The 23,613-nt window shown below is 45.2% G+C and overlaps 2 protein-coding genes across 2 annotated transcripts in view; both read right to left on the bottom strand.

Moving 5' to 3' along the window:
• JADE3 (jade family PHD finger 3) overlaps positions 1–1,894 on the bottom strand; it is a 105,832-nt gene extending 103,938 nt beyond the window's left edge. The window contains exon 1 of the mRNA XM_043537713.1: positions 1,876–1,894. The gene's annotated coding sequence lies outside the window, so the exon portion shown is untranslated. The remainder of the gene's footprint in view (positions 1–1,875) is intronic.
• Positions 1–23,208, bottom strand: part of RP2 (RP2 activator of ARL3 GTPase) — a 29,058-nt gene extending 5,850 nt beyond the window's left edge. The window contains exons 1-4 of the mRNA XM_037899003.2: positions 22,967–23,208; positions 4,368–5,033; positions 3,240–3,354; positions 1,876–1,961 (exon numbers count right to left, since the gene is read on the bottom strand). Coding sequence (XP_037754931.1) covers positions 1,876–1,961; positions 3,240–3,354; positions 4,368–5,033; positions 22,967–23,095 — 996 coding nt within the window. The 5' untranslated portion in view covers positions 23,096–23,208. The remainder of the gene's footprint in view (positions 1–1,875; positions 1,962–3,239; positions 3,355–4,367; positions 5,034–22,966) is intronic.
• Between the last annotated feature and the right edge of the window lie 405 nt (positions 23,209–23,613).

The following is a 23,613-nucleotide window of genomic DNA, read 5'->3' as shown; positions in this document are numbered from 1 at the left end:
GGAAAAAATTAGAGGGAACATGGCTCATGACAATGGGTAAAGAAAAACTGTCTTGAAAAGTTGGCATCTTCTCACAATAAATCAACTTAAAGGCTGCTAACAAAAGACTTTGCAGATTGAATAAGTCAAGGAGTTGTTCTTTTGATGGAAACTAAGGCGTAGTTTTGGGCACCTGAAGGCTGGTGTACACTACAAAGTTAGTGTGACATAAGCTCAGTGGCATAGCTAGATGGAGGAAACAGGGGGAGCAGACACAAAGAAAGGTGCTACACGCTCGTACTCACCGGGCAGCGCTCTGGATCCTCAGCAGCTTTGAAGGCCCTCGCACCAAAGTGCCGCTGGACCCAGAGCGCGTGAAGACCCTGCCGCCGAAGTGCCGGACCGGCCGGCGAAGACCCAGAGCGCCTCCGGATGAGCAAAAGTTAAAAAGGCCCCAAACAATTAAAAAGGCACCACTTGTGCTCAGTGGGGGAGCACCCACTCCCACCCAGCTGCTCTACTAGATAAGCTACCTTATGTCAACCTAATTACATCAGTGTCTACACTACAGATTTCCTCCCATCCATGTACGTGCCCTCCTACGCCAACATAACTACTCCACCTCCACAAGAGGTATCACAGTGTCTGTGTAAACACTGCATCCCTTGCATCCAACTTTGGCTATCTTGTCAGTTTCATGGCTCCTGTCCTGAAATTGACAAGAAATCTGGGAGGCTAGAGCCCAGGTGCCCACAGCTCCCTGGAGAGTTGGACCCCGCTCCCAGCTGGGGCAAGAAGCCCCAGCAGCTTCCCCCCTGCTTCTCCTGCCCCCAGGCTGGGAGCCAAGCAGGGGGCCCCCCCCCCCCAAGAAGCCAGGGCAGCCAGACCCCACTCCCCAGGCAGGAAAGCCCCGGGTGGCTTCCCCCAGTTCCTGGTGGGGAATGGGGACGGGGCAGCCCACCAGGAGTCCAGGAACCCGTGGGGCAGCAGCTGAGGCTCTCAGCTCCCCACACTGCCCGTATTAGTTCGGTGGAAGCACTCCTTGTGAGGCTGCACAACACTGACACAAGGAGGGTAGTGTGGACATGGATACGTAATTACTGCAGTGGTTGTAAGTCAGCCTAACATAGGCTGACTTAGGTTTGCAGCGTAGACATACCCTTAGCTTAATGTATGCCACAACAAGGTCTATAAAAAGCTAAGCAAACAGATGAAAGATTATTGGGGCATTATCCAGTTTCTTGCTGCATCATATGATGTATCTGCTTTGAAATGCTCATGTATTAAAGAACTTAGACAAATTACAAACGCTATCCCAGGGAAAGCGTTATTAGAACAAATGAAGAGAAAGCCATCTGAAAAATATGGTGTGAGAAAGCTAAACTATGAGGACGTTTAGGTTACAGGGAAAAAAATTGGTACATCTTTAGATCATCACCATGACCATTTTGCAATTACAGTAGAACCTTGAAAGATATCTACTGATCACTCTTCAGTGAAACAACATAGTCTCATCCTACTTCTCTGCCAAGAATTAAGAGCAGATTGCTCCAGCGTGGTCTACTTTATAAGTCCCAGAACACAGCCCTGCCTTACTGTACATTAGGTAAGATTTTTGCATCCACACATTTTAAATGGAAAGCTTAAGTTCTTCAGAAATTGATGATTTAGCATCCCCTTTTCACTCAGCAGGGAAAGTTTCCTACTTCCCGCTGGTGAGTACTTTTCTTTGGAGTAAATTAAATTCTATGTGAGTTTCAAAAAATTAAGACTCATGTTTTCAGGTCTTGCTGGCTGACAAAATCTTAGGAAATGAAAAATAAGGTTTCTAGATCATGAAATTTTTCAGGCAGATTCTGGTCATACTTATTTCCTCAAGAGAAAAACATAGCTCACCTTGGTTCCACTGAAGACATCATTTATAATGCTTCGACATCCTTCCACGGCATCATCTCCATTAAACTCCAAAGCAACAACAGGGCCTACAAAGAGAGAGTTTCACCTCTAATAATGTTTTTTTAGATTTCTATCTTAAATGGAAGATTAGAGATTTGCTGTTTTCTTTATCCCTTACAGCGCCCTGAGTTTTGTTCACATAAAGCCTCAGAGTTCCTATTGCAGCCACCATCCTTCAGGATAAGGATTAAAGCTATGGTTAATGGAGCTGTGAAAATACAAAAGTTGTCTGGGGGGGAAAAATGTGTACAAAGGAAAACATCTGCAATTCCATGTTTGAAAAACAGCTGAACAATGCAGATTTCCAGTTGAATTTCTTGAAAAGCAGTTGGTCGTAAAATGAAGGAAAAGTCTTATAGTGTGACTAAGAGTCACAGTACTGACTGATGGATAGCTGTGAGATGGCTCAAAGTTCATTCGGATTAGGACCTAATTCCTTCAGAAATTTTTGCCTGGATCACAAGATTGGACACATGCCTAGTATCAACTGGCCCTCATGCACCATTCAGGTTTCATCCTGAAGCAAGGTTCTCTCTCAATTCTCTGCAAGATAGGCCTCCAGCAGGCTTGAGCTGCCACGTGAGCATGACAGCTTTTGCAATTCTCTATTTGCAGAAAACAAAGCTGTTTGTATGCTAAGCATTATGAAGACTAACATTTATGCTTAACTGCTCACTATGGCTGTATCTGATTTCTCCAAATGTATACAAAAAGGACTACTTCACCACTTACTAAGTATGAACGCTAACTTTGAAGCCAGTGGTCTTCAACAGTAGTGAATCATCATGGCGAATGACAAACTGTGATTCTATTTTGGTCTGCCATGCCAAGTTCTAGCCTTTTTCTTTGTGAATTACAGAGTTAATACAACACCTTTGTGGTTTGCCAGAAGCAGGGACTGAACATGCAAGATCTGGATCTAAAAGCATGAATTTATTTCCTAAGCTAAGAGAACCAAGTCCGTTAGATGTTCAGGTTGCCATCGCCTAAGACCTAAGACCCATGTGGTCCTTTCACTAGGAGACAGCCACACTAAGCATGGGTTAGATCAGCTTTGGAGCATTGCCTGGAGGGATCAGGAAGGAATTCACCACTTCATTCAGGGCCTGATCCAAAGCCTACTGAAGAAAACAGAAAGACCTTCCATTGATTTCAGTGATTGTACTGCTCCTGCGGCTCAAGCTATTTTCCCCCTTCTTTTGAAGGATTATCTACAGCCAGAGGGAATACACTAAGATGGACTAGAAACTGAGTTGTATGTGTTGGGGGGTATCACTTAAAAGTGATATTTTAAGACTACTTACCTTTTTCAAGCAAAGGAATGAAGTCAGATGCACTCTGCTGGAACACTCTTTGAGCATCCTCTGCTTTCATTGAAACTTCCTTAGTCTGAACCAACAAAAAGCCTTTGCCAGTCATCTGGTAACAAACAAGGTATCCATATTAAAAACAGCTCTTAACATCACTGATATATAGTGAGGACTGATGTTTGGCTTTTCTGAAAGCAGAAGACCAAATAAATTACATGGGAGTATAATACATAATTTTCCCCTCTGACTATTAAACCACAAGACAACCTTCTCAATTTATTCTCTTCTTCCCTAGTTCGCAAAGGGAAAAGTACTTTCTTCACCATACTTGAAGATTCAGTTTTACTTATCTTTTCATTCCATTCATCCAATCTTTGCTTCTGTTCTATTCCCCTACCTGAAACTAAAGTTTTTTTTAGTAGTTTCAAATTAAAAATGTACATGTGCTGAACACCTACAAATACTACTGAAGCTAATTGCCCAACTTGCAAAGGTGTTGAACAGTATTAGCTTTTCTTTAGCTGCAATAGACACCAAACCTGGATCAGGCTCCTCTCTAACCCACAAATGCAGCATCTGGCTTTTATCTACTAGTCAAGATTGTTTTTTAAAGCCATCCACAAGTTTATGGTTTTAGCCCTAAAATGGAAAAACTTCTCCATGCAGAGAAGTTATCTGAAGATATTGTATCCACACTTCCAAGAAAGCTTCCATTAGCTTCCAACTGGAGTCTTACCCAAGTAAAAATAAATTACTTGTGCATGTAAAATGTCACTCTAAAAGTAACTTTTGATGTTCCCATGTATCCCTCAAGTTTGATAGGTATCAGAATAAGACTGAACATTCTGAGCTCATGTTCTGATGGCAGTTATGGGTACATTATAAATAACCAAATCAGTGCAAGAAAATGCGTCATGAAAAACAAGTTTGGGGATAACAGTTTCACATTTTTTTCCAAACACACCAAAACTACATACTGAAAAGTATTCTAGTAGACATCCAGAAGCAAGCCAGTTTGAACTTCAGTATCTTCACTTCAGTAAGCTATGAGAATTTGCAATTTATTCCGAAAGATATGAAATTGGAAAGTCAAGAAGCTAGAAATAGAAAAATGTGTCTTACCTCATCAATTAACTTTCTAGCATTTGCAGTTGTGTAGTCTCCAGCAAAGAAAACTGCCAGACACGATTCTTCACTGCTCTTCTGCCTCCCACCCTGGGTTATTGGAATTATGCTCTTTGTGGTATCTGTAGAAATTCTGATTACTTTTAGTTCCTCAGATGTAGGTAAGGGGACATAATCCTGAACAAGGGCATCTTCAGGTAGAAGACTCCAATTGTTTTCTCCCGACACAGGTGTAAAGTCATGGATGTTGCTCCATGTGTTATTGAAGATACTCAGTCCAGCATCTTTGAATTGTAAAGCCAGCTCTGGATAGTAGTACTGGAAACAGCCAAATTTCATACCTGTGGATGACTCAATAATGGGTTGGGTGGCACAGCACAAGAATACTTCCAACTTTCTGCAGTCCCGGGTACGAAATTGTTGGCATGCCACTACACATTTACAATCTTTGCAGTCACGGAAAAACACACTGCCTTTTACGGGTCCTAGAAAGATTCGGCAGCTTGTACAATCATCAATTGTGATTGTGGCAGAATGGTCAAAGATGTAGATATTACAGTTCTCACAGTCCTGAATGACAAATTGTTGCCCTGCAACTTTCCCAGGTAAACGGCCCACAGTTTCCTCCTTAAGTCCAGAAAATGTGTAGTCTTTGGGATCAACCTAGGAAAAAAAAACATAACAAGTTTTACAAGTGACAAAAGCAATAGCTAGCATTAAGAACAAGTGGAGAAACCGGAACAAACTAAATTCAAACAGAGACTGAGGGTCAAGGAACTGGCCAGGACACTTATCTTCAGAAGAGACTTTTGTCTGGGATTTTGTCAAGGTGATGGGAGACAAAGACGGATGGTCTGCCAGTGCCTTCATTAAAAGATCTTGATTCAATTTCTCATACTGCTACAGATTTCCTGTATGCTCTTGGGGAAAAACATGCTTCAGTGCTTCGGCTATTCAATGTCATGGCAATCTTTTCCTTCTCCCTCCCTTTCTCTGCCTGGTCCATGGTTCATCTTATAAAGAGTGCACAATCCCATTGCCAATGTTTTTATAGAGTAGTTTGCACGCTGTATAATGTACCCTAGGTGCTACTGAAATAGAAAATCAGATATTGGTCAGCATACCCACATCTCATGGGTCTTCATGCTTTTCAGCTTTTGTCTTTTCTTCCACCAGCTCTCTACCTGATCCCTGGCCCAAAGGAACCTTAGGGCAATATTTTGATCAGCGTATGTTGCATTTGTTAAAAAGTTATCCCTCTCTAGCCTACAATGTCACAAGGCAGGAAACGGTTACTCTATACTGTATACTCTACAGCTAACGGAAAATGTGCATTTTTTTTAAAATTAAGACTGTAGACAAACATTGGCTGGGCTAGCAAAGTCAGCTTTATAGCCTCTGTCTCCCAGTATTACTCTCTTGTTCAGGAGGGCCACCTTTAAAAAAAAAAAAGTTAACTGGATGAAGAGTCCTGTTTTAATGAAGAGAATGACTAATTGTCAGCCAACTACAATTTATTGTTTGAAAGAGAACTTAACAGTAGAGAAACAAATGCTATACTGCAAAATAATTGATGTTACACACTTCTTGCTACATAAAAGAGTAAAGAAAGTTTAAGTGTTACAGCAGGTTCCATTCTGCCCTCATGTATATGTGTTAAAATAGCATCTTACAGTAGTTGAACACTTGGAAGTGTAGGACATTCTTACATGAGAGGTCACTTCCAAAGCCTGAAATTCAACTCCCTACTATATCCTGTGTCAACCTGATAGCTTTGGAGCATTTGCCAAGCCATTAGTAACTCTAAAAGCTAGTAGGAGAGCAACTTCTATATAGTCAGATTTGAGTAGTATGTCCCATTTTTCAATAAGAATAACTTCCCTCTATGCAATTTTAGAAGGTTACATAGACAATGCAAGAAAAATGGAATAGACACAAGTGAACCGAGATCCAGAAATGCCTCTTGCCAGAATATCCTTCCTCACTCTGAAAATCCTAGGAGAGATTTATCCAAAATAGATGTTGAAACTAAAGACTTCAGGAAGGAAGCTGAATAATCTTTTCAAGAAAAATGTATTGTTTACATGGTAGATAGCTAGAGAGAGAAAGAAAGTTAGTCTGATGGAGTGCTACATGCAGCCACTGAAGAGTGTTCTTTCTAAAGTTTTGTTCCCTTTTCCTTCTAAATTCAAGTTGGCCAGTCTCCTTAAATTGTGCTGGCAGGCCTTAAGACAGCCAGCCCAGTAACAAGGAGATGAGCTTAGCTTTCAGACTACTGCAAGCTCTTTGTGGCATAGACTGGTTTCTATGTCTGTACAGCATCTAGAATAATGCGGCCCAAACCCAGCTGAACTCAAACATATATGATGTGGTAATGTCTAAATAAGTATTAGGAAACACTTTCATCAGTAAAGAACAAACAATTATGATTAGAGACCAAATTTCAGGACTCTTTCCCCAAACGCACAACACTCCAGACTACTCCACAACTGGAAGCCGAGCAGAGAAAAGCAGGGGAGTACCTGTGACCATTCCAGAGACTTTCAAGAAAGGCGTGGTACAGAGCCAGGGGGACACAATGAACTACACTCTGTGGTGCTGTTTCAAGGCCTTTCTTACAGTTGTTTTGGACAGCAATGGTACAAATGTTATTGTGATTTGAACTTAAATGGACTAGAGCGCAGTGGCAGGTCTCACAGAAGGCATTCAGAGAACCTACACACACACATTTATTGCGAGCATTTAGTAGAAGACTTCAAGGGAATAATTTGGATAGTCTTGGGATAAACTGTTACTGCTTAAACAGAGTGCGGAAACAAAAAGGAGACGACTTCTCCAAGAAAGGGGAAGATGGAAGTTTAAGGAAGTTATGACTTCCAGTGTTTAGCATAAATATGCTTGTCTTTTTTTTAATCTATAAAGACTTCAAAATAATGCAGGTTCAGAAGTCTTTAGGAAGTCGTGTAGACATACCACATTTCAATAGAATTAGTTTTCTAGTTTTACACAGGTTAAGAAAAAAGTGTCATTCAACAAAGCTTAATCTAATTTGTAGTTCAATCTCAAGTGACAGTGATTTAGTGGAAACAAGTGTTCCTGAATCACTTACTGATAATCAGGTGTCCTTCCATGTGCCTTAAGACTGAATGAACAGTCAGCTTGTGACTTCCTGAATTGAGTCCTTAATTGTGCTTAACATTTCACATGCCAGAGAGAGAGAGCATTGTTAAATGCAAAAGCAGCATTGTTGCAACACAAATTAACTTCCTTGATTTTATTGTGTCACTGAAGTTTGTCAATTTCCTTTATAGGAAAATTGCAAAGCAAAAACTGTAGACCAAGTTAGCTGAAACTAGGGTGGAAGTTGCACAGAAGTGCTTTTAAACTTTGCTAAATTTTCCTCAAAAAATTCCCTTGGTGCTCTCATTCACTGAAGACAGTCTGGAGGGCAACAGCACTAGTGAGGTCAAACGTATGCATGCTGAGAAGTAAGGCCCTATCTACACTGACAAGTTTCTGCACAGTAAAGCAGCTTTCTGTGCTGTAACTCCCGAGGCATACACACTGCCAAGCCACTTAGTGCGCAGAAACTGCACAGTTGTAGCGCTCTTAAAAAAGACCACCCCGCTGAGAGGCATAGAGGTTCTGCGCCGGGGCTACAGCGCTGTGGTGCCAGTATAGATGTGGTGGTGATTACAGTGCTGCGATTGGCCTCTGGGAGGTGTCCCACAATACCTGCTCTCACCTCTCTGGTCATCGGTTTGAACAATACTGCCCTGCCCTCAGGTGACCAACAGTCATCCCCACCCTGTACATTCCTTTAGAATTTTGAAAGTCCCCTTCCCGTTTGCTCGGTGATGCGTGCAGTGGTCTCAGCGCATCTTTCCAGGTGACCAAGCCTACTCCACGCACCAGGCAATTCCCCTGCTTGGAGCAATGTCAAGCTGCTGGACCTCATCAGCATTTGGGGAGAGGAAGCTGTGCAGTCCCAGCTGCATTCCACCTGTAGGAATTATGATGCCTATGGACAGATTTCACAATACATGATAGAAAGGGGCCATGACCGGGACACACTGCAGTGCAGGGTCAAAGTGAAGGAGCTGTGGAACGCCTACCACAAGGTGCGGGATGCAAACCGCCTCTCCGGTGCTGCGCCCACGAATTGCTGGTTCTACAAAGACCTGGACGCGATATTTGGTAGTGACCCCACCTCCACTGCAAAGGCCCCTGTGGACACTTCATTGGCTCGTGTGCCAGTCAAGAGCGGAGCAAGCCAGGAGGAGGAAATCTTGGATGAAGAGGGTGAGGGAGATCCAGAGGCAGAGGATGACTCTGAGGCCAGAGATGCATGCAGTCAGGAGATCTTTTCTACCCTGGAGGAGCCTAACCAGTCACAGCAATCAGATCTTGGTGAAGCGCAAACAGGAGAGGAGGCCCCTAGTAAGTGGATCAGATTTAGGGAATTGCTGAAGTGAGTTGTTGGGGGCAGGAGGGATGGAGAAAGCTGGCTTGTCTCCTACCACATGCTTAGACTCCCTCACTTCACGGGAATCTCCCTCAGAGATCTCAAGGAAACATTGCTGCACACCGGTAAGCTGCATAGGGGCTGGGGGGGAAGCCTCAGGCTTGGAGAAGACCCTCCCTTGATTCCCTGCTCATGCTTAGCAGCGAGATATCTTCCATAATGATCACCTCCTGTGGAAAGTGTGGGGACAGGAATGATTATCAGGCCCTCCCTACAGTGCTGGCTCTACTCAAGAGCCATGTGCCCAGTGTACAGCAGGGCTCGGGAAGAGTGATTTTATCCTGAGGCTACTCACCATTTTGGGCATCTTGTGGCTCATGTGCGCTTGCCTGCATCAGCCAGTTTTTGACAGGTGAGTACTGGCTGTGTTTTAAAGCCCTGAATCAGTGTTCTGTGTTGCAAACAATACTGCTTCTGTAAAACATTGCACTTAAACTTCAGAGATGACCTTGGGAGCCCAGCCTATCAGCGGCAGAAAAGCTGTGCAAAATTAGAAAGTGGCCAAGGAGAATTAAGGAGGACTTTCTTCGTGAGGTTATGATGCACTCAGCCACTTGGAAACAGGAGCTGAAGGAGTGGTGGGACAGCGAGAAGAGGGACCGAAAGGAGAATGCGGCACACCAGAAAGAAGCCACGGAGCGGCTCTTAAACATTATGGAGCGCCAAGTGGACATGGTCCAGGTGATACTAGTTTTTCAAACCGAGCAGCTCCACACCTGCCCTCCCCTGGAGCCACTGTTGCAAAACTCTCTCTCATATGCCCCCCCCACACGACCAACACACTGTTATCAACCTCCTGGCTCCGCTCTCTACCCGCAGCATTCCACTGCAGTTTGGCCCTGCTGAAGTACTGCACTGGGTGCACTGTATTCCAAAGGAGAAGGTTGGGTATGATCCCTGGACATACACAAATCTGTAGCCATCCCAGGACCCCTCCTCCTCTGAGCACAGCAACAAATATTAGTGGCTTTCAGCTTAAAATTGCTGCCTCAGGGCATCCCTGATCCTTATGGCCCTACACTGTGCCCCTCTAATAGCCCTGGTCTCTGGCTGTTCAAACTCCACCTCCATGCGCTGAGCCTCTGCAGTCCAGCCCTGAGTGAAGCTTTCAGCCTTCCCTTCACAAATATTATTGAGCGTACAGCATGCAGCTATAAGCATAGGAATATTGTCATCGACCAAGTCCAGCTTCCCATACAGGCATCGCCAGCAGGCTTTTAAACAGTCTAATGCACACTCAGTCATTCTGCACTTGCTCAGCTTGTTGTTGAACCGCTCCTTGCTGCTATCAAATTGGCTTCATAAGCTACTGCATTAAGGGGGAGGCGGGGTCTCCCAGGATCACAATGCGCATTTTGACTTCCCCTGTGATGATCTTCTGGTCCAGGAAGAAAGTCCCTCCTTGCAGCTTCCTGAACAGGCCAGTGTTCTGAAAGATGCCCATGTCATGCACCTTTCTGGACAAACCTGCATTAAATGTCTGTGAAACACTCACAGTGATCCACAAGCACCTGGACAGCCATTCAGAAATACCTCTTGCAATTAATGTACTCTGAGGCTAGGTGGTCTGGTGCCAGAATTGGAATGTGCGTACTATCTATTGCCCCTCCAAAGTTAGGGAAGCCCATTTGTGCAAAGCCATCCACAATGTCATGCACATTGCCCAGTCATGGTCTTTCAGAGCAGGATGCGATTAATGGCCCTGCACACTTCCATCAACATGAATCCAACGGTCGACTTTCCTACTCCGAACTGGTTAGCGACCAATCGGTAGCAGTCTGGAGTAGCCAGCTTCCACAGTGCAATCACCACGTGCTTCTCCAGCAACAGGGTGGCTCTCATTCTCATGTCCTTGTGCCACAGGGCTGGGGCGAGCTCAGCACACAATCCCATGAATGTGGCTTTCCTCATCCAAAAGTTCTGCAGCCACTGCTCGCCATCCCAGGCATGCATCACAATGTGATCCTACCGCTCAGTGCTTGTTTCCTGAGCCCAAAAGCAGCGTTCCACTGTGGTCAGCACCTCCATGAATACCACAAGCAACCTTGTGTCGTAACTACTATGTGTGGCAAGATCAATGTTGCACTCCTCTTGCCTTTGTAGTTTAAGGAATAACTTCACTGCCACTCATGACATGTTGGTCAGAGGGAGCAGCATACTGGTCAGCAGTTCGGGATCCATTCCTGTAGCCCAAAAGAGGCAGGGCAGGGAGCGCAGTACACTGGCCATTGCAAGATGGTGCCGTATCTGGACTGAAGCACAGGGATTGCTGGGATGCAAAGCAATGCACCACAGGGCACTGGGACTGGACCCAGGATGCCCCATGACTCCTCTCCCCCCACCCCCCCTCCCACAAGTCTTAGGGGCAAAAGAGAAAGATGTTCTGTGGGACAGCTGCCCAGAGTGCACCGCTCTGAATAGCGTTGCAAGTGCCGCAAGTGTGAACACACTATTGTGCAGGCAGCTGTCAGTGTGAACACACAACAGCAGTTTTCCTTCAGCGCTCTGACCGGCACTGTAACTGACAGTGCTGTAACTCTGCCAGTGTAGACGTGCCCTAATTCTTTTATGTGTTTTGTGGGAAGGAAGGGGGTGGAGTGTTAAAATACTTGTAGAGAGAGACACTGTCCACTTGAGGTTTATTTCAATTGACTTTCAAAATTAAGTTTATGCTAAAGTACATTTTTAGTATTTTTTTTTTAAGATATTTTTAAAAATTAGGAAGAGTTAACAGCACCCCTGTTCATAGGGTCTTTTCAGTAAGAGAATCTGACAGCCAGGAAATACAGGGGAAACACTGAGTTACTGTACAGGAAGTACTGTCAAATGCAAGAGGCAAATGAAAGCAATTTTTTTCCCCCGTTAACTTTTCTGTTGTAGTCATCTTAGATGTTATTTGTAATTGCATGAAGTTAGTCATTTTCAGAATAAAGTTTAGGTCAGTGTTCCTTTAAGAACTTCTGTGCTGAATGCAGCTACTGTTGAGACAGTCAGTACAGAAGTTCATACATAATTCAGTTTCTTTGCAGCTCTCTTCAGACAGAAGGGCAGACAGGATTTAACTTAGAAGTGAGCCTTAGGGATTTAAGCACAGAGCTCCCATAACAAATGGGTACTAAGGGGTTAAATCCACCTTCATTACAGTTTATCCCTAGTTGCTTAACAAGTTCAGTTTGATAGCCTGCTTTTTGCTACATTAGGAAAGAAAGACAAGCCTACAACCAATAGATTTCTCAAAGAAATCTTTACTCAAAAAGATTCTTTACCTAGCCATGTATGCTAGAAATTCCATAGCAAGAGTTTCTACACCCCTGGGAGAAGTGTCAGAATTCAGTTATCAAGCAAGTCTGTGGCTGAACAATTCTCATCTATATTACCCATCAGTGGCTAGACAAGATTTTTTAAAAGCTGTGCTATGGTTCCCCCACCCTCCTTCACCATTACTGAGAAGCCCTTTAACAGTATTTGAAGCTGTTTTCCCAGTTTGGTAAAAATTCTAAGAGTGACAGGGCTTATAGGGAAGGGGGAAAAAAGTGAAAAATTAGTAAGTACAAAAGCAAAAAAAGCCAGGGCCTCAACCTTTCAAAATGGTAAGTGTTCCCAAGATGACCAAGGATTTGAACAGCTACCTGAACTTTCCTAAAACAGCTTGTGCCAGCATGCCTATTCTTTGCCTATCCCACCAAATTAGTGGGTCTTACTACTCAGCCCATCATGATGCATCACTGTGGGCTAGTAACCACTACAATTCTCAATGGATCATGCCTGGCTACTGTTTACCCAGGATGCCAGAATTTAGTGGGCTTCCTACCCCAGACTATTGACATTAAATGGTGTCTTTGAACTATGCTATTATAAGGTAATAACAGATGCCCAAATATGAGAGTGAAAGCTAAAGCCACAACAAAGCAGCCTGGTAGAACTCCACAGTTCTTAATGTTTAAAGTAGAAAGAACGAGGAGTACTTGTGGCACCTTATAGACTAAAATTTATTTGAGCATAAGCTTTCATGGGCTAAAGCCCACTTCATCAGATGCATGCAGTGAAAAACACAGTAGGAAGATATATAGATATATCTAACAGACAGCAACATTAGAAGTAAGGGACGTTTGTTTTATGAAAAGCTCTTGCTTTTCAATAGTATCACCTAGACTTCTGGATTGCTGAGATGCTTGAGTGTTCTGCAGAAGTTGGGATGTCAACCGAGAAGATCCAAGCTTCAGTGGATACTCCTACCAGAACCTGAAAACACAGACTCAGTAAACTGCAAAGTGGTACTAACATCAGACCCAGGACATTTGAAGACAAGACTGCCAAGACCTGATTAGGACTACAGGAGATATCTTGGCTCCACTACCAACAGATCTCCTGAAATAATGGAAGCAGAATGAACAGAGGAGTTCTTGATTCCAGTCCAAGAAAAGGGAATATGCCAACACTACTTGTATGGCCCTGGAGCAGAACTGGAAGAGTCTCTGTCCTTCGTAATAAAGGCTAGTCAGGATTTTCTGCCTATGCAGAACAGGTAAGACAAAACTGAAGACACATCTGTGCTGTTGTATACAAGAACTCTGTTCAAAGCATCTTCCTAGACACAGGGAAAGTCTCACAGACTAGACAAACAGCTCTCAAAAATCAATAACTCTTATGTTTAGTGTTCATCTCCTACAGAGTCCACAAACCTTAAGAAGACTGGAAAACAACGTGAATCCCAGTCTCTCCATCTGGAAATATTACAGAATATACGGTAAAATAGGTGACAAGTGAACTCCCTGATGAGGATTTTCAGTGACCTGAAACATATGTGGTTCAGGTGTACATAGCATCAGGAAACTGTTGTATCTTTGTAATTAGTTTTATAAATAAAGGCATTACCTAATTACACGGTCATGGAACCTCTCTGTGGACTAGAGTCTAGAGAGAGACAAGAATACACTCAGACCCAACAGTAGGAGAAGGTCAGGTACCAACTTTCCAGCTTAAAGGATACCTTGGATACTTGCAGCCAGTCAGCCAGTAACAGGACTTAAATTTGTCCCACAAGAGGCGGCAATTTGCCAATTATAGTACCAATGTAGCAATTTTAATGTACTATAGAACCAAGGAATAGGCATTCTTAATCTCATCTGAAAATATCAGATCTACAAGTTAAGTGGTCATTGTCGCTTGAGTGTCCAAGGTCAGATAAATTTAAACCGATCTGAAAACACTTCTGAGGCATCTGCACTAGAAACAGATTATCTGCTACAAAAAGATGAAGGATGAAAGCCCTAGATCTTCCTGGCACTGCAGCAGAACAGGCTCCAGGACGGAAAGATCAGAGATGTGACACCAGAAGGCCCAATCGAGTTGCAACAGAGGCTTTCAATACCAAGGAAGCGTAGTCCCAGTAGTCCCAAGAGTGACTGCTAATTTTTTATTTTGAAAAAGTTGCTCCCAGGAAGCTTAGGGGATGTCGATTTTAGTACATTGCACAAAAATAGAAGCATGCAAATCCAGCCTCTGTAGATGATAGTGGAGCAGATCTGAGAAAGAACTTCAGTTTGGGTCTGGGAATGGTTTTCAAGAATTCAGTGCTGAGGATTCAAGGACACTTTGGTTAGGGAACCCCATTGAGGGGTTCTGGAGCCTAAGGCAGCAGTTCTGGATACACCTCATAATTCTGGCCTGGAAATAGAAAGTGTTCTACTCATTTCATTTGGAGGACCTCCAACAAAAGGAACGTCTAGGCCCTAGAGCCTCAGCCGACTATCGCTGCAGGCAGTGATGAGCTGCCAAAAAACTTAACCACCGGTTCCCTATAAAAAGTGCTGATTTAAGGGATGTCCTGTCCCCTCCCGCCCCCGCAGGCTCTGTCCTGCTCCCCTGCCCTTCCCAGGCCTGTTCTCCATCCCAGGTGCCTGCTGGTGGTGCAGGAGTCCTGCAGCCCTTTCATCAGTGGGGTTGCTCCCAGCATGTCGGGCGGCACCTCCCTGCAGGGGCAGACTGTAGCCTTTCCAACTCCCTACCGTGGGATGTGAGCGCCCCTGAGCGGCGGAAGCCAGACAGCCCCACAGCACAGGCGCAGGAGAGACTGAGGGGGGCTCACCCAAGGCAGCCCCCAGCCATGGCACCAGCCGGCCCTGCCCAGCTCCTGGGGCAGAGGAGGCTGCTGCTGCCAGGGGCCTGGCTCCCCGTCCCTATGCGGCGCCCAGTCACACAGTGCCTGATCTCCCTGCCCAGCAAAGCCAGTCGCGCTCCCTGGGCCGGGCACGAAGCAGCATGGAGCTCGGCCACGGCTGCTGAGCAAGGCGGCACTGGATCAGCCTCTGCGTGTGGGGCCCTGGAGCGGCTGCCTGGATGGCTGCACAGTGCAGGTACCAGCCACACCCCGGCCCCTGCCCCAAGACAGGACTCGGGGTCCTGCAGCTCTTCCATAGCCCCATGTCCCCCAAACAGTGCTGCTCCATGCACCCCTCCTCTAGTACCAAACCCCTTCTCCAACCAGGGCCAGCTTTAGAATTTTTGCTGCCCCAAACAAAAAAATTTTTGGCCACCCCCACTTCTTTTTCGTGCCCTCCTGCCCTGGCTCTGCCCCTTCCCAACCCCTTCCCCAAATCCCCAGCCCCACCTCCTCCCCTGGGTGTGCCACATTTCTCCCCCCCCCCCGGCAACCCTCCGCCCTAGCTCACCTCTGCTCAGCCTGCTCCCCTGAACACACCACTGCTCCACTTCTCCCCCCTCCCTCTCAGACGAGGGAGAGGCAGCGCGTTTAGGGGAGCAGGTAGAGCGGAGGTGAGCGAGGGGGGCACAGGAAGTAACGGGGGGAGAGCGGAGGTGAGCGAGGGGGGCACAGGAAATAACGGGGGGGAGGGCAGAGGAACCGCTCCCTCCCCCAGCTCGTCTCTGCTCCACCACCACCACCTCCTCCCCTGAGCACACCGTCGCTCGGCTTCTCTCTCCCTCCCTCCCAGCGTTGCCACGGAAAACAGGCATGCAGCAAGCCTGGAAGGGAGGGAGGGAGGGAGAAGCGGAGCGGTGGCGGCACGCTCAGGGGAGCAGGCGGAGGTGAGCTGGGGCACATTTCTAGGGGCGGCATGGCCGGCACCGGAATGCTGTCCCTAGAAATGTGCCACCCCAAGCACCTGCTTGTTTTGCTGGTGCCTAGAGCTGGCCCTGTCTCCAACAGCCCCCTTCTATAACACTGAGCCCTACACCTTGCACCCTCCCTAGGGCCGCAAGTCGGGGCCCCTTGGCCTGGGGGGCTGCCCCAGCTGAGCCACACCCCGGCTGGGACTTTCTGGGGCAGCAACTGTCTACCCAACTCACCCCACCCCATTCCCTGACCACCCCCCCAGAACCTCCGCCCGCTCCAACCACTCCCTGCTCCTTATCCAACCCCTCCTCCTAGCCCCAGCCCAGCCCCCTTACCATGCTGCTCAGGGCAGCGTGTATGGATGCTGCGCTGCCCGCTGGAGCTTGCAGCCCCACCCCCTTACCATGCTGCTCAAAGCAGCAGATGCTGCAGAGCTGCCCAGGAGTGGTCCAGAGCACTGCTGGTGCGGCATGCTGAGTGTCTGCGAGAGGGGGGAAGGCGGGGGAGGAGCCAGGGGAGCCTCCCTGGCTGGGAGCTCAGAGAGCTCTGGGAGAAAGCTATTGTTGACACGGTCCCGTGTCAACACTACTCAGAGATTAAGCATCGGATATCAAAAAGACTCTGGGACAGGAAACCCAGTTTTTAAGTGCCAACTCAGTAGTCCCCAACAGATCAGGTGACTCTGGTGCCACCCATAAGAACAGCAATCAACACTGCCAGGTTCTCAGCACCAGACTTAATCTAGATGCTCTGGGGACTACCAGCCACTTACACCAGACAATCTCACAGCACGTGATTTTCCTGATCCTGCAGTGCTCAATTCTTAGCATTGGACTGCTAAGCCCAGAGTTGATGGTTCCAGAAAATCAAGGGAGCTGGCACTTCAGCACCTGAGTGAGCCAGTGTTTGCAAGTCAGGGAACTTGGTGACAGTCATGATGGGGATAACACTACTTTACTAAGTGACATTTCAGAGACAGTCAACAGCACTGAACCCAGCTGACAGTTGGAAAACCCAAGGACCAGGGTATTTGTGTCCAGTAGCAATGAGCCACTTTGACAAATGGTGCTATATCTTTGGCAGCTAGGTATGTTGACTCAGATGGATCCCATTGTCACTTGAGTACAAAACCTCAAACTAGTGGTTCACCAGTCACTGATGCTTGATCTTTCACACTGGGGGAAACCAGAGACATCTGTGCACCAAGCCACTTCAAGCAAGTGGCCCTGGACAGTCAGTTGTGCTGGATCCTCAGCACCAGACTGTCAACACAGACAGACCTGGGGACCAAATGCCACTTTGCTTGAAGTGGTCTAAGTAAGTGCTTACAATAGTCAAAGGTATCAGAATCCTGGTACCAGATGAAGATGACCCAGACTGGTATGGGGACATTAAATACTCAATATAGTGTGCTGCAAACCACTTTAATGATAAATGCTCGGCACTGGACTCTGTTAATCCAGATGAATACAGGGACCTTGGTACCACTTAGAGGTCACTGAACCACTACCAGTTCACTAAAGTCAACAGTGCCAGAACTCTGGCTTCAGATGAGACACAAACTACAATTTCTCTCTTTTTAACCATTTAGCTATGTCTTCTACTTAACTGAAAGTTAAGTCCTTACCACCATAAAGCATGTAGTAATTTTGGCTCTGGTCAGAATGTGTTTTTTGCATCTACCACAAGGTATTTAAAGTACGGTTTGATGTAATGAAATATTAAGTATGGAGACACTAACAATCCCTCCATAATACATTAGTTATCCTGCAACATACACAATTTAAAAAAAAAGAAGACACTTATGTTGTTTGAACCTTGATAAAAGCAAACTGGATGAATACTGCACTACACAATGCAGAAACTTAACAGTTATGTGCAGATGCTGTTTCCACCTAACCATTATACATTTACATTCTTGTATCATCTTCTAACCCCGCCAAGTTCCAGACCATCTTCTGCCCAAAGCAACAACCTGCTATATTTCAGAAGTAGCCAAGAATCCTCTCATACAAAACAGGATAGTTTAAGACAAATATAAAATCCAGCGTCTCTGTGGTTAATGTACCACACTACATGATTTTAGTGACTGCATTGTAGGCATGCCAAAAAGTACCTATGCAATAGCTTGACTCAGGACCACCAAATCTCTCCTCTTAATCTGAAGCTAATACAGACTTTTAAAGGGTCACTGAAATTTAGCACCCTTTTTGAGTATTAATTTTACAAGTAAAACCTAAGATTCTTTATAACTGAAATATCAGAAAACATTTCTGGTTTTTCCAGTTTGTTTTCTGTGTGGCCTTCTCACCAAGTGAGAGAAAATACATCTTCAAGCATTAGGAAAATATGGATGTAAAACTACAAAACGTTAGCAGGAAGATCCAGAAAAGAAGGTAGTCCCCCAAGTTTCTGTACAGAGCCAATGCACAAGAAATTGCTACACAGAAACAATATTTGGAAACATTAAAATGACTGAAACTAAGGATTTATAACTGAAGTGCAATCTGTTTTACTGTTTTGTCATTATTGAAATGCCAATTATGAACAAAAAGTAAATCTAACAGTGTGGCTATTGACTTTAGCTCAGCCCTACACTAAGAAAAGTATCAGAAGATAATCTCATTTTTAAAATTTGAAAACATTACACTAAACAAAGCCATGCAACTTACATTGACATGGGGGGGGAGAAATCAATTTTCACACTTCAGTCACTGTGGCTAGATTCTGTATCTACAGCACTGTCTAGAATGCAATAAAGAGGGCTTCTTTTACAGTATTTGAAACTTGTGATGTCAAAGTTATTGAAAACAGAAAGCTCTATTCAACTCTTAGTTCACAGGAAGGCAACTAAAGTCTAAGCAGAAAGATTCAGGTACACACAAGGAGATTTTTCTACACATTGTTAGACCTATAAAGTTCCAACAATTTTTTCTTTAAAATAACTGGCAACTCCTATAGTTGACAGACAGCACCACATACAATAAAAACCGTCTTGCTGACTGACAGACTGAAGTTAGAAATAGTACCCAGTAAATATGAACGTCCTACCCAAAGCAGGTTTCAGAGTAACAGCCGTGTTAGTCTGTATTCGCAAAAAGAAAAGGAGTACTTGTGGCACCTTAGAGACTAACCAATTTTTTTGAGCATGAGCTTTCGTGAGCTACAGCTCACTTCATCGGATGCATACTGTGGATGAAGTGAGCTGTAGCTCACGAAAGCTCATGCTCAAATAAATTGGTTAGTCTCTAAGGTGCCACAAGTACTCCTTTTCTTTCTACCCAAAGCAGTGTATTAATCACTCACACTATTAAAAGTGACCAAAAATGAATGCCAGAAGACACCTAGTGAAACTATTTATAAAGCTGAGGTTTTGGGGGTTTTGTTACTACGTATTTTCATGTGTGTTTTTGCACAACATAGAAAGACCTAGGTATCCTGTAAATGTTCTACTTTACTCTGTGCATTTGACAACAGTTCTTCATACAGTCAGTTTTCATATTTATTTGGTCCTTTCACACAGCAATGAGGGAGAGGACAACATTAAAGACAGCATAACATGGGAGGAAACCTAGGGACAGTATCTAAAGCAACTTTTAAAAAAAAAAAAAAAAAAAAGAGTTTACATTTTGCATTTGGGCCCCTTTAAAAGTTTGTCAATTCCACTTCATGGATGTTGGTATACTAAATGCCAAATTCTCTGTTTTAAAATTAACTTTTTTTCCATAGTCATTTACTACTATTTCTCAACTTCAACACAAAAACAGTAGCATTGAGTACATTTGGCAGCCAACACAAAAAGACAGAGGAAAGGACAGAGGAATGTTTGAAACAGTTTCTATATATCTTCTTGAGACATTCAAAAATTAAATAGGTTTCAGAGTAACAGCCGTGTTAGTCTGTATTCGCAAAAAGAAAAGGAGTACTTGTGGCACCTTAGAGACTAACCAATTTATCTGAGCATAAGCTTTCGTGAGCTCCAGCTCCAGCTCATTTCATCGGATGAAGTGAGCTGTAGCTCACGAAAGCTTATGCTCAGATAAATTGGTTAGTCTCTAAGGTGCCACAAGTACTCCTTTTCTTTTTGAAAAATTAAATATTTAACCCTGCTGTTTTCAGTATGGTCCTCTAAACTCAAAAGCCAGGAATCATTACATATGATTGTTTGGAAAGACGAAGCCTTTGCATAACTGCCTACAGACATTATGTGCAACAACTTAATATTTAAGTATGAGATTCTCTTTCATACATAGAATTGTTTAAAACTTGGTGTAATCTATTAGGAAAGTTAACCCCAAATGTAGTCTATTCTAATGTCTGAGACACTGACTGCTCCTAATGTTTTAATACAGTCACCTCCTGAGAAACAAGCTCACCTAAACACTGAAGGGGAGTGGGGAGGAGAGAAAAGTGTGGAGTTTTCTCCGAATGACTTGTTTTGACCTTCCTCCGGGTTAGTAAGTTTTTAATATAAAATGATAGCTACAGTTACTTATCCCCGTGGCTGGATATGACAGGTTCACAAAATGTAGTTTACTAATTTAACCGCTTTAACTTTAAATGAAATTAGTGTTTGGGTGGCTTCTGTTGTATCCTTTAACAATGATGTAAGAACCATTCCAACTACATTAAAAAAAGTAGTAACTGATAACAGTAACACTGTGGCAAGGGAATAACAGCTATATAAGTAATATGGTCTACCTCCTCCCTTTGCAAGCACTGTATTAGCCAAGCTGTGCCATAAGTATTCCCTACGTCTAGGAAATCAAAATATCAAGCCTGACATGAAGCAGCCTCCTTTGTCCTTACCCTCTAATCTTTGCACATACTTAACCCCATATCTTAGTTTAATCCACTAGAGAGCCTTAGGTGTCACACCAGGGCATCTGACCATGCTTAAATAAGAATGCAAGCCTGCAAAATAAAATAAATAAATAGTTTATACCTTTTCTCCCTTTATGGCTCATAAATGTGGTCTCAGTTTGGTTTTCACACACACAAACTGAATTTCTAGTCTGTTCTATTTTTTTCAGGAAGGCTGTGTAGAATTGGGGAAGTACCAAGTACGAAGGAAGTGAAACATGAAGCAGTGAGTGAAAAGGAGAAGGATTTTTATTCAAATTTTCTTTCATATTCATTTTTGCTTAGAGACCTCTCTCTCTCAGTGGCCTCTCCACCAGTTGGAGGAGAATCCTTAGCAAAGATCCTGCCATATTATGAGCCAAAACTCCTCTGATCCTCCAAGACAACTTCCAGCAAATAAAAGGAAGAAGTGTCAGGGATATAAAATATTGCCTAAGAGAAAACATGCAAGTTTTAAAAAAGCCTTGCACACATCCTTGACACATCATAATAGCTAGGGCCTGATGAAGTTTAGCTATGCATGGGTAAAGAGGCATTTATGTCAAGAACGCTGTTTGGTTCTGTAGCTACTGCTGAATTTTATTTGTTTTTCTTACGTGAGTCTAGAGTGCCCCAGGACATCCACCCCCTTTTAATCACTGTTAGAAAGCCAAGGGATTAATATAAATAAAGGTACAAATTCAGTTCTGCCCTGTCTACCACTACTTCGCATGTAGGTCACAGTTACCATCTAGCTTAGTGCCAAAAAAGGAGCAAACTCCAATGAAACAGGAGAGAGAAAAAACCAGCCTCATTCTACTACGTTTTACATGGATTAAACCTTACTTTGAAGGCTGGGAGAATGTGGCTGCCCAACTAGTAAGCAATGCCTTGCAAAGAGAGGTAGTTTGCCCCAGTTGCCTGTTACATTCCACCCTAAAGTGAAGGGGTTTGTTTTAAACTTTTAATTTATAAGTCCTGAATGGCATATAATGGGATGGGACATTGCCATATAAGACTGCATCTTTCCATAGGTGACACCACCTAATCTGCAAAAAGAACGAGGAGTACTTGTGGCACCTTAGAGGCTAACAAATTTATTTGAGCATAAGTTTTTGTGGGCTAAAACCCACTTCATCGGATGCATGCAGTAGAAAATACAGTAGAAAGAGATACACACAGAGAACATGAAAAAATGGGTGTTAACAAGTGATCAATAAAGGTGAGCTACCATCAGCAGGAGAAAAAAACCTTTTGTAGTGATAATCAGGATGGCCCATTTCCAACACTTGACAAGAATGTGGGAAACAGTAGGGGGTGGGGCGGGAGGCGGAAGGAGGAGAGAGAGAGAAATAAGCAAGGGGAAATAGTTTTACTCTGTGTAATGACCCATCCACTCCCAGTCTTTATTCAAGCCTAATGTAATGGTGTCCAGTTTGCAAATTAATTCCAATTCAGCAGTCTCTCCTTTTGCGATCAGTAAAGATACTCAACCGACACGCCTCCGGTTTATCTGGGCTGCTAGCAGGGCATTCTCCATGGGAGGTCCTCAGCTCTGAACTTCGTTTCTCACGCTTTGGAGAAATGCTAGAGATCAGATCTCCTAGCTTTCAGGATATGCTAGGACTTCGTGGCAAGTAGGAAAAACAAGACATGGAACTGGAAGATAGAATTTAGTACTATCTGTCCAGGATGGGGAAAAGCACATTTCCCCCCATAGGAGACTGCACAGAGAATATTTTTTAATTAACAACAAAATCAAATATCAACACAACTACACAGGGTGTTTGTTAGCTGTAGCCTGAGGGGGCAGTTCGGGGGCCGGAGGGGGGGGTGTTATGATTTAGCTATCTAGAGTGCCCAGGGGTCAGCAATGGCACCTCCACCCACTCTAGAAACAAAACCCAACCCACCCGAGGGGAAGGAAAAGATGCGGAGGGGGGGGCAAGAGTAGCTACGGCAGAGCCCCACGGGAGCGACGCCTGAGCCGCCGCCACGCCAGGGTGCGGGAGATGGGGGTAGCCGGGAGGAGGAGGAGAACGACTCGCCAGGCTGGGGGGCTGCGGCGGAGGCTCTGCCAAAGGGGGCGGGGGGCTGCTGCAGGGGAGAAGGGGAGGAAGTGCCGGGAGCGGGGGGGGGGTGCCGGGGCGGTACCTTGGCTCGCTGGTCCCAGCTGTACTGCGACGGCGGCTTCTCCTCGTCCGCGGCCGGGGGGTCCTGGCCCGCCCCGCCCTGCGCGCCCCCCTTCGCCGCTTTCCGCCTCTTGGAGAAGAAGCAGCCCATGACCCCGCCGCGCGCCCGCCCGCCCGGAGGCGCCTCCCGACACCCAGGCACCCCCCGCCGCGCGCGCCCACGCGCGCGCCTCCCCGCAGCCGCCCCGGCCTCTCCCCGCGCGCCGCGGCTTCCGGCTTCTCCCACCCCCGCCTCCCTTGGTTACGGCAGCCCCGCCCCCTCCACCTGCAGCCGCAGCCAATGGCGCCTCGGCTCCACTAATCAGCCTCGCCTGCCGCGAAAGCGCCGAGCTCGAGACGCTTTTAAAGAGACAGGCGCAGTGTTTTGCCTGGCCCCGCCTCCTCCCCTGCCCCTGATGGGGGGGGAGAGGGAAGCAAAAAAAATAAACAAATTCCCTCCCTCTTCTTCTCTGCCCGCCCCCGTCTGTTTCTTTAGTTCCCATCTGGCAGCTTTAAAGATTTTTTTTTAAAAAAAAAACATTATTACAAATTTGTCCCTGATTATAACACCAACAAATAGCAGCAGCCCCAGGGGATGTGCCACTGCCCTGTCGGTCAAAATCAATCCTG

The sequence above is a fragment of the Chelonia mydas genome, chromosome 1 (genome assembly GCF_015237465.2).
Source record: "Chelonia mydas isolate rCheMyd1 chromosome 1, rCheMyd1.pri.v2, whole genome shotgun sequence".
NCBI classification, from domain to species: domain Eukaryota; kingdom Metazoa; phylum Chordata; order Testudines; family Cheloniidae; genus Chelonia; species Chelonia mydas.
This window is presented reverse-complemented; position numbering and strand designations above follow the sequence as displayed.